Here is an 11,643-nt window from a genome sequence, read left to right on the forward strand (position 1 = left end):
AAGCAAGCATGTGGACATTAAGTATTGTAATGTTAGAGAAGCCATCAAAAGTAAACTAACTTGCTTGCTTCATTGTTTTTCAGATGACAATCTGGCAGCTGTAATGACCAAGCCATTGGGTGGAGTACACTATGAGAAAAATATTTGGTTTTATGTCTATTCCAGACATAAAGGGAGTGTCACTGTGTAAGAAATGTTATGAACTGGAATAGTCATAGCAACAAACCAGCCAATGAGAACTGTTTTTGATTAAGACACAATATCGGCTGTGTGAGGCATGTGATCCAGCCTAGGTCTGGGCGTGTCTTAGTCTTCTCTGTTGTTCTTTTTCTGATCTCAAGTTAAGAGTTGTTGATGTTCCCCAGAGCTGAATGAAACTATGTATCATGTTTATATATATTTTATAGATAAAGTTTTTCTAAACTATGCCTCCTGCTCATTTGAATATGTGCTTAATTTTTGCACTGGAAAGCTGTAAAACTCTAACAAGGCCAAACATCAGAAATCAAGGATACGAAACAAGTCTTTGAGAGAAGAACCACAACCCTTTCTGGAGGAAAGACAATCATCTTAACAAAGTGACCCTCTGTTCAAACCTCTAGACAGTTTTAAAATATCTGTATGGTTACACAGCAATAATCCTGACCACCTTCGTACAGAATTGTGACAGCCAAGCTGTCATGGAGAAAAAGAAAAACTGGGGAGATAAGTAAATTGTAAATTTTTCTTTTCTTTTTTTTGTAAACTTTAGGGACATTTAGTTTTCAACAGTTGGGCTATACTGAATTATATACATGTAGTCCTCAACTTATAAGCACAATTGATCCCAAAATTTCTGTTACTAAGCAAGACAGTTGTTACGTTTTACCCCAATTTATGTGAGTTTCACCCCATTTTCTTGCCATTTTCTTGTTAAGAGAATCACTGCAATGGTTGCTAATATGGTTGCTAAGTGAATCCGGCTTCCCCATTGACTGCCTGTCATAACATCGCAAAAGGTGATCACATGACTCCAGGACACTGCAACCATCAAAAATATGAACCTGTTGCTAAACATCTGAATTTGATCACTTCACCATGTGGATGCTACAACTGTTTTAAGTGTGAAAAATAGTCATATGTCACTTTTTTTTAGTGCCGTTGTAACTTTGATCAGTCGCTAAATGAATGGCTAAGCTGAGAACTTCCTGTAATGAAATTGTCCTTACTGCCATCAAAATATGATATTCATAAAAAAGAAATGAACAGTTTCATTTGGTCATATTTTTTAATATTTAATGCAATTTAATTGTGTAGATACAAACAGCATCTTCAACGGAAAATAATTTGATTAAGTAAAATCCGATAGCTATGTTAATTTGGTCCAGAATGTGATTTTAAATTTGGTAGATATGACATTATGAGCGAGTATATTTCCCCCAGATGTGCAACATAAATACAGATGCAATAAAAAGAAGACTCATAACGAGAACTGGAACAGGGCCTCTGAAAATAAAAGAAAACAAGAGCTGTGTTAATTATAGGAATAGACAAAATCAAGTTTTAATTATGTATATAATTAATTATGTGTATAATTCTGACTGAAGAAGCTTCTTGGATGAAAAGCAAAATGTCTTAACAAAAAAAAAAAACCCCAATGAAGATCCAATTTTGAAAAAACATCTTTGGGACAATATAAAATATTGTAAATTACAAAATAATTAGAAAAATGTAAAATGTTCTATGTATGAACAACTGCATCCATAGAGCATCTGGTTTCAAGTAGTATACCCAAAACAAAACCTGAATAAAAGGAAGCTGTTTTGTTCTGGATATGGAAAAAAGAATGGTGAAAAGCCAAAGCTGAAATGAAAGGAGGAAGTTGTCATGGTACACCTATGACACATGTGTCAAATGTGACACATCATGACATTTTTCGTAATACAAAAGCAATCACTAACACCCAAAAACTATTCTTGAAACCATATCCCATTCTCACATGATTTTCATAAGTTAAAGAGGCTGCACAAGAATGGGATGTGCTTAGGGAACATCGCAAGGTGGCTTTTTTGAGTGGCAGTGCTGACACTAAGAGCTTAAGTTGAGGCCTCAGAGCTGCCGAAAAGTTTCATCGTTCAGAGTCACCATGGGAAGAGGAAATAACTGTTTCTCTTTGGGGGTTGAAATGTCAGCAGAGTCAAATTAGGAATTTTTCAAACTGACATATCAAGTCAAAAGGTTTGCAATCAATACCATGGTTCCTTTGGGGTTTTGTTTCAGCCAAAACCAGGAACAATCAAAACATTCTGGATTTCTTTCTACCAAACCATAATGGTTTGGATAAATTCCAGACCTTGATTTGTTTTGACCGTTCTAGGGTACAACCCTAGAAATGTGTGCAGGTGGTCCTCAACTTACGATCACAATTGAGCCCAACATTTCTGTTATTAAGTGAGACATCTGTAAAGTGAGTTTTGCCCCATTTTATGACCCCATTTTGTCACAATTGTTAAGTGAATCATTGCAGTTGTTAACATGGTTGTTAAGTGAATCTGGGTCCCCCACTGACTTTGCTTGCCAGAAGGTCACAAAAGTAATCATATGACTCCAGGATAGTGCAATGGTCATAAATATGAGCCAGATGCCAAGCATCTGAATTTTGATCACATGACTATGGGGAATGCCACAATGGTCATAAGTGTGAAAAATGGTTATAGGTCATATTTTTCAGTGCCATTTCATATACTGCATGAGTAAGTTTGGGGACTTGACTACAATGAGGCTTAAAGCAATTTATTATTAAGGATAAATATATCTCTAGTTACACAGACATAAATGTACTTTTTACATAAGAAACACTGTTTATTTCATTTGGGTTTGACTCCTTATTCAAGATTCTATTCATTGCATAAAAATATCTTGCTGTCAGAAGACCTCATGAACAAATCTCAAGCTCTAGATTCAAGAGTTTAAGAAATCTCAAGATCTAGGTTCATTTGAGGTGGAAAAAGAGAGATGATTTTAAGAGTAAAGTGAGAATTAATTGTAAGCATCAAAAGTAATAAGCAACCACCAAATAAAATGTAAGAAAATGTTTACCAAATTTCTGTTCCTACTCCTCACCTGGAAATTCTGTTGAACAAAGTTTTTTCTTAGTGCTCTCCACATTTGCACTCACTTCCATTATGATGAAGTGTTTTGAGAGATTGGTAAAGGACTACATGGTTTCATGCCTTCCCTCTACATTTGACTCATTACAGTTTGCCTATCGGAAGAACCGCTCTGTAGAAGATGCACTTTCCTATATGCTTCATCTTAGCTTGGCGCATCTGGAAGGAAGAATACTCATGTGCAAATGCTGTTTGTTCAGCATTCAACACAATCATCCCTCAGCGTCTGGTGAACAAACTGGGCCTATTAGGTTTTAATACTCCTTTATGTAATTGGATACTTGATTTCCTTATTGATAGGCCCCAGTGCGAGTTGGAAAGAAAGTTTCCAATTCTTCACAGGGCTGTGTCCTGAGTCCGCTACTGTTCACCTTGATGACCCACGACTGCTGTGCCAAATCTGCTACGAATCATATTGTGAAGTATGGAGATGACACGGCAGTGGGGGTCTTATCCAGGATGACAATGAAGATGCTTATAGGGAAGAGATGAAGGCTCTGTTGGACTGGTGCAATAAAAGTAACCTGGATCTAAATGTTGTAAAACAGGAGATCATTGTAGATTTTAGAAAGAGCAGGCATAGTCATACTCCACTCAAGTGTCAAGGATGCAGCTGTAGAGGTGGTCAACACTATCAAGTATCTGGGGGTGTAGATAACTAGCAATCTGAATTGGTCTCTCCACACGTCATCCTTTATAAAGCGTGCAAACCAGTATCTGCATTTCCTGTGTCGAAGAGCACATCTTTCTCCTTCTGTCCTGGCCACTTTTTACAGAGGCACAATTGAAAGTATTTTAACAAACTGCATCACTGTCTGGTTTGTAGCAGCAGTGCCTCAGATAAAAAGTCCATACAGAGATTGGTAAGGACAGCTGAGAAAATCATAGGAAGCTTGCTTCCTAGTATTCAGGATGCTGCTTGTAAGTGCTATGTGCTTAGAGCTCAAAGCATTGTTAAAGATCCCATACATCCACTAAGGTCTGTTTTTGTTGCTCCCCTCTGGGAGGTTTTGAAGTATTTCTAGCAGGACTATCTGATTCTGTAATAGTTTTGTTCCCTATGCCATCCGTCTGGTAAACTCGCAAGATTTGTTTTTCTTGCCATGCACACGTATACATAACCCGAACTAGACTGTTGCTTCTCTGTGTCATATAATATATGTGGGTATAGGGGCGTTGTCTTACCTGAACGCCTTTTCTCAGCATGATGATGGAGAATCCACCAATGGGTTTTGCTTGTCTTCTGCCCGTATAGACTAAGTCAGCCAAATTGCCACGCCCCTCTCCCTGGAGCAGGACCCCAGTCTCGACTGAGGCGTAGGTGTTGGCTATGATTCAAGTGTGTTGGCTTGATCCCTTCCCCGGCACAGGACCTGACTGGCCCTAAGGGTGGGAGTGGATTCTCTATCGTCATGCTGAGAAAAGGCATTCAGGTAAGACAACGCCCCTTCACCAGCATGACAAGTGGAGAATCCACCAATGGGACTTACCAAAGCCTCACTGTCCCTGTGGGTGGGAAGCCGTCTGGGCCTGTGTCCCACTCTCTGATACTACGCATTGGAGGACCCTCCTGCCAAAGGAGGCCTCCGCCGATGCGAACATATCTAACTTGTAGTGTCTTACAAAAGGGGAAAGCGACACCCACGTTGCCGCCCTACATATCTCCTCAATCGGCGCCTGAGTCGCCCATGCTGCTGTCGCAGCGCTGCGAGTGGAATGGTTGGTGACTTGTTTAGGCACTGAGAGCGATTGCCTCTGGTATGCTTCTACTGATCCATCTGCCGATTGTGGACGCTGTGACCCTTCGCCCCTTTGAGTGCGAATGGAAGGATATGAACAGGGCCTCAGATTTGCAGAAGGGTGCAGTTCACTTTATGTATTGCCTTAAGGCCCTGCAAACGTCTAAAGTGTGCCATTTGCATTCCAATTCATGGGAGGGCTGAGGGCAAAAGTCTGATAGCACCACCTCCTGTGTTCTGTGGAATAAGGGAATGAAGGAGGGGTCCAGACGTAGGACCACCCTGTCTGCGTGGAAGATGCAGAGGTTTTCCCTAGCTAATAGTGCTAACTCTGAAATGCGTCTAGCCGAGGTAACGGCGACCAGAAATGCGACCTTGTCAGGTACTGTAAGGTGCAGGTCCGGATAGGTTCAAATGGAGATGAGGTGATGGCTTGTAGGACCTTGGACAGATCCCAGGAGGGATATCTGTGGACCACGGGTGGTCTGTTGTTCATTGCCCCCTTCATGAAGGCTCGCACCACTGGTTGTTTGGCCAGTGGTTCAGAGTTGCCATATGTGAGTATAGTGGACAGGGCAGCCACCTGTCTGTGAATTGTGTTGGGTGCTAAACCCCTCTTAAGTCCCTCCCACAAGTAGTCTAAGACCCTTGGAATAGCAATTTTAAAAGGGTCTAAATGCTGTTTTGCACACCAGCTGCAGTAATTTCTCCACGTGGAGTCATAAATTCTGTTAGTTGTAGGCCTTCTTGAGGCCTGTATCATGTTAATGATGTTTGGTGAATAAGCCTCCCCTTCTAGGAGGCTCCGTTCAAGTGCCAGGCGGCTAGTTGGAGCCACTGTGGCTCTGGGTGTTGCAGAGCCCCCTGGCTGAGGGAGATTCGGTTGTGAGGAATCCTCCACGGAGGAGATATTGAAAGACTTATGAGGTTGGCAAACCACAGCTGTCTTGGCCAGTGTGGCGCAATGAGTATCACCTCTGCTTGTTCCTGCAGAATCTTCCTGATGGTTGCTTGCATCAGAGGAAGAGGAGGGAAGGCATACAGTAACCCCCTCGGCCAATGTCCCCGGAGCGCATCTGCTCTCTCCGCCCCTGGTGACGGGAAGCAGAAGAATCTCGAGAGCTGGGCATTCCTGGGACTGGCGAATAGGTCCAGCACTGGATGGCCGAACCTCTGTGATGTTTCTCTGAAGAGAGCTGGGTGTAGGCTCCACTCTAAGTGGTCTACTGTTACCCTGCTCAGGAAGTCCGCCTGCTGATTCACCTCTCCTGATATGTGTTCGGCCCTGAGGGAAACTAGATTGTTCTCGGCCCAGCTTCCCAGTGATTGGGCCTCGGACATGAGGGATCTGGATCGTGTGCCCCCGTTGACTGACATGGGCCTTTGCCACCACGTTGTCCGTGAGAACTAGGACGTGTTGATTCGACACTGAGCTGCGGAAGTGGCGGAGGGCCAGGTGTATGGCTCTGAGCTCTAACCAGTTTATGTTATGTCTCAGATCTATTTTGGACCATTGCCCCTGTGCCAGTTGTGATTGCAGGTGTGCTCCCCAGCCGAATAAGCTGGCATCCGTGGTCAGAATGACCGGGTGGGTTCCTTGAACATGTGTCCTTTTCCCACCGCTGGGGACAACCACCATTGAAGTGACTTCAGGACCCTTGGTGGCACCCTTACCTTCTGGTTGGAGGAACTGGTTCCTATTTTCTGAAACGGGAACAGGAACCATTGCAGGTGTCTAGAGTGTAGTCGTGCCCAGGGCACTATTGCTATGCATGAAATCATCTTTCCCAGCAGGTGGGAGAGTGTGGCCAGCGTGGTGGTCCGTTTCCTTCGAATCTGCCTGACCAGGGTTCGGATGCTGTTTCGGCGTTCTCAAGAGAGGCAGACCTTGCACTTCAGTGTGTCTATCACGGCTTCCAGATGAAGGAGACGGGTCAACGGAACCATTTGACTCTTTTGGAAGTTTACTGAGAACCTGTGGTCCTGAAGGGCTCTTAGAGCCAGTGTCAGCTCTGACTGTGCCGCTTGAACAAATGATGATTGGATGAGAATGTCATCCAGGTAACACTGGATGCGCACGGGGATGGTTCGTAGATGTGTGGCGAGTGTCGCCAGTACCTTTGTGAATACTGTGGGGGCCAAAGAAAGTCCAAAGGGTAGGGCCCTGTATTGAAAGTGCTGGCCTGCATAGCAGAACCTGAGAAACTTTCGATGCTCGGGAAGTATGGGGATGTGAAGGTAAGCCTCCGTCAGATCTATGGATGTCAAGAGGTCTCCCCTTCTGATGCCTGCTAATATAGACTGGAGAGTCTGCATTTTGAACTTTCTGTTTTGTATGCCAGGTAATTGTTCAGACTTTTTAGGTCTAGAATTGCTCTCCATCCCCCCGAACTCTTTGGGACTATGAATAAGATGGAGTAGAATCTCTGTCCCTGTTGTCTCATCTGCACCGGTTCTATAGCCTGGATATCTAGGAGGTGCTGGATTACCTCCTTGATGAGGCCCCTTTTGGTTGGATCCTTGGGTGATGGGCAAGGGACGAAGTGGTTCGGGGGCTTGGAGGTGAATTCCAGTGAGAGGCCAAATCCGACAGTATTTAGGACCCAAAGGTCCGTGGTGGTGGCTTGCCATCTGTGTGCGAAAAGAGCCAGCCTGCCACGAATGGGGAAGCCCTCCCCGCCATCACTTGGATTTACGAAAGGGGCGGCCCCCCGCTCCTCGAAAGGGCCGCTTTGACTGGAATTGCTGCCTAAATCTGTCCCTGTTGCCGGATCTGTCGACCTGTCAGTCTGATCTGGGCTGATAGGGATGGGAAAAGGAAGGAGGCTCTGGACCTGCTTCTGATCAAAAGGGCTGTCTGCGATGGTAGGTAGAGACTCTCCTCTCCGTCCTCTTTGAGAGGTGGGCCAGGACCTTGCATTTGTCTTTGTTTTCTATCAGGTAAGGGTTGAGGGCCTCACCAGAGTAGGTCATCCTTGTAAAGTGCAGCTGCTTAGCCTTGATGTCGGCTCGCCATTGTCTGAGCCACAGTAATCTGCGTGCTGTGATGTTGGACGCTATTGCCCTGGCAGAGTAGTTTGTGGCGTGTAATGATGAATCTGCCATGAATTCAGCTGCCGCTACCAACCTCCTTAAATCATGGTGGGTTCTCTCCTCCTCTGGGGAGATCCTGGCCTGGAGTTGGCGCAGCCAGAGCAACGAAGTCCTAGCGAAAAAGGAGCTAGCTATGGCTGCCTTGATTGCACACGCTGAGGCCTGTGAGTTCTGCGGAAAGTGAGTTCTGCCTTCCTGTCCTCTGACTTCATGGCCTCCGCCGCATCCCCGGATACCGTGGATGGTGAGAATAGAGCCACTAGTGGCTCATCTACTGCCAGGACCTCTACTACCTCCGATAAGGCCGGTTCTATGTTGAAGAGTTTCTTATCTGTCCCCCCCCCCCATTTGAGGAAAGGACCCCGGTGTCCCCAAATTTTTCTGAATTGTATCAAAGAAGAGAGGTGGACAAGGGATATATTGCTGTGTGTAGGTGAGTTGTGAAAACACCCTGTGTCCGTGTTCTGACATGCGGAGGGTCCCTCCTGGGGGAGCCTTGGCCTTTTAACCTTTGCATTGCTGCTGGCCTTGTGCAGCAGGGATTTAAATAAGGTCGGATTGAAGAGGCCTACGAATGGTGGAGGGTCAGGGGATATGTCTTCATCCTCTGACAGTCCCTGGTCTGTTTGTTCATAGTCCCCCGTGGGGGACTTCTGCTTCTGGAAGAGCGAGATGGTGAGATCGATCCCTGGTAAGCCGTGGCCTCCTCTTGGGAGAGGTAGGATTAGCCTCTTGAGGTAACAGACCCCGCTCTGGACCTATGATGTCTTGTAGAGGTCATGGCCTGAACGACGGCCTGAGATATCAGGGACTGTAAGTGTTCTGATGATAGGGCTCCCTGATTATCTGAGGGATGAGGCCTTGCTGCTGAGTGTGTAACAGGTGCCCCCCGGGCTCTCAGGCCCATTGCTTATGCGGGATTTCTCTGCCTGTTCTGAGTCAGCCTCTGTTTCCAGAGGCTCCTGACTAGGCTGCAGCGGGCCAAATATTTCATCCTCTGTGTAAGCAGGCAGGACTAGTCCGTCTCCTGCTGTGTTTTGTCTCTTTTCGGCTCTGGAGAATTTTCTTTCCAGAGCCTGGTGTTGACGTTTGGCCTCCTTATCAGCTGCCTTGGAGGATCTTTTGCCAGATATTGCCTTGGCCTTGATCCTGCCTGCTGCCTCCTGATTAGATGATCTTGGCCTCTTATATCCAGGAGGACTAACGGAGGAGTCCTGCACTGCCTGCACAGCAATGATGTCTGCCATTGGCACAAGAGATATCTCAGCGTTGAGACTGAGAGGACTCTCATGTTAAGAGGTCCGGTAACAGGCCGGCTTGGGCCCTAGAGCGACTTGGCAATGACTGAAAATAATCCAGGTGGTAGCCCAATTAATGTACAGTCCAAGATGGTAAGGTCAATTGATGGTATATTCACACCACTGTGCTTCACTTAATCCAACCACTGTTGTGTTGCTAGTAGTGGCAAGATCAAATTAATGATACGACCCGCACATCAATGTTGGGCAGACACATGATTTTCTCTCTCACTCTTTTTCCTTTTTCTATTTTTTTTTTTTTTTTGGTGATAAATGAGTCCTGTCGGGTTGAAAGCTCAGCCGGTACAGATAAAAGTAATGACTTGTTCTGGGAAGAGCTGCAGTTGAGGATGGGAAGGGCTGCAGTTGAGGATGGTGCGCGCTTCCCTCTTTCCTCCCCCCCCCCTGTTCGCAAATTCTCCAGTTTAATCACCCTCTTGGGTCAAATTGGAGAAGAGGATTAATCCTTTACTTTGTGCCGGCTCGCATCAGCTGCGGCTTTCCGTGCTTGGGGGGAGGGGTAATTACGTCCAGCCTGATGAGTTCTAAATGGGAGCTGGCTAGCTGGTCATTTTGAATTTTGCGGCTTGAAAATGGCCGCAGCAAGCCTGCTTTTACAATCGCTGCCGCTTTGATCTATCTCCCTGCGGCTGGAATGAGGAAGCTGAAATCGGAAAAATCAGCTGCTCTGTGGAGAGCGCTAAACTGTGGCTCCCTTTCTACGGGGGGGGGGAGATTCCTCCCTTCTCCCTAGAGTCCACGCGGTGCCGAAATGGCGACCGGCTCTTTGTTCTCTCTCCGACTATCAGCTGGGGCTAGCCAACGATCAGCTGGGGCTAGAGCAAGCCTCGAGGCTGTGTTGCGATCAGCTGGGATGGCAAACGAACAGCCGTTCATTTTCCACTCCCCCTTTCTAGAAAAAAGGTAAGAAATTTAAAATATGACCTGGTCTAGTGATCTGATCCTGGATCCAAGATGAATATGTCCTTCTGGGCTAGAGACTAAGTTGAGACTGGGGTCCTGCTCCAGGGAGAGGGACATGGCAATTTGGCAGTCTTAGTCTATACGGGCAGAAGACAAGCAAAACCCATTGGTAGATTCTCCATTCGTCATGCTGGAGAATGCATAATTCTCTATTTATTTATTTATTTTGGTCAGATTTATGTAGTGTATATTGGAGGTGGTGGTCTTTTGAGAGCTGTATGCAATGAAATTTTAATATATGCCAATTAGTGTACACTCAAAGTGACAATAAAGTTGTTGTTGTTATTATATTACTCCTGTTATCTCTAGATAGTTATCGTCAATTGCTATAATGGAAATTGCAACAATACACTTTGAATATTTCAAGTTTGGAAAGGTGTCTTAAAATGACTGGAACTTGTAAATAAATACTGTTGGTTTCTGCAGAAATGTTCTTATATAGATTAAAGATTATTGGTATAAAAAAATTAAAACAGAGTTCTGCAACAGAAAGCATAACAATGTACTCAAACAATGGGAGTGTTACAGTTATGATATTAAGCAGTGACAATGTATTATTAACAGAAAAGATTAAAACAGAATATATTCAAAGTTTACAGTCTAACTTTGCTTTAGTGCTTTAATGATGTAAAATACAAATCAATATTTATAACCTTTGCAAAATGACATTGTATGCATGTGATATCTGAGAGGTAGTTAAAAATTTAGATTGCAAAAATTACATAAAAAGCAATATAAAGCTACTACAGATCTTTCTCCCATTCCCAAATACAACATAATTTCATGCACAGTGGAATAAAGGGTTTATATTCTACCTGGGCAAGAAGAATTTTAGCTTCCCCACATTCTCTATTAAGTTTCTAACTCATCACAGAGACAGAACTGTGTAAAGTATAGTCTAATATTCTAATGGGGTTAAAACTATAGAATCCATTAAAATGATTAAAAACAGTTTGCTCTACAAAAGACTACAACTGTCAAAGTAGGAAAGCTAATAAAAAGCATTACTAGTAACCATAGCTATGCATGCTTGGTAGATCAGAATCATTTCCAGACTATGAGCCAGGCCCTTAACGAAGTCCAACCCTCTACATTAGATATTTCTATTCTCAATACTTCTCTATAATTTCATAGATTTCATAGAACCATGGGGCTGGAACGGACCTTAGAGGTCTTCTAGTACAGTGGTTCTTAACCTGGGCGGTACCGCCCCCCAGGGGGCGATTTCATTTTTCAGGGGGGCGATGGAACGAAAAGGGGCGGCGTGGGGGCGATGGAACGAAAAGGGGGCGATAGGGGGGCGATGGAGCGAGATGTTTTGGGGACACTTTTGAGCCTTCTCCTGCAGCTCCAAGCGTCCTCCGCCATTTGTAGAGAGAG

At 44.7% G+C, this 11,643-nt stretch overlaps 1 protein-coding gene across 1 annotated transcript in view; it reads right to left on the reverse strand.

Moving 5' to 3' along the window:
• Positions 1 to 1,278: 1,278 nt before the first annotated feature.
• Positions 1,279 to 11,643, reverse strand: part of SEC61B (SEC61 translocon beta subunit) — a 15,360-nt gene continuing 4,995 nt past the window's right edge. Inside the window, exon 4 of the mRNA XM_015820694.1 lies at positions 1,279 to 1,485. Coding sequence (XP_015676180.1) covers positions 1,398 to 1,485 — 88 coding nt within the window. The 3' untranslated portion in view covers positions 1,279 to 1,397. The remainder of the gene's footprint in view (positions 1,486 to 11,643) is intronic.

Source organism: Protobothrops mucrosquamatus, unplaced genomic scaffold, assembly GCF_001527695.2.
Source record: "Protobothrops mucrosquamatus isolate PMUCROS unplaced genomic scaffold, P.Mucros_1.0 scaffold1163, whole genome shotgun sequence".
NCBI lineage: Eukaryota > Metazoa > Chordata > Lepidosauria > Squamata > Viperidae > Protobothrops > Protobothrops mucrosquamatus.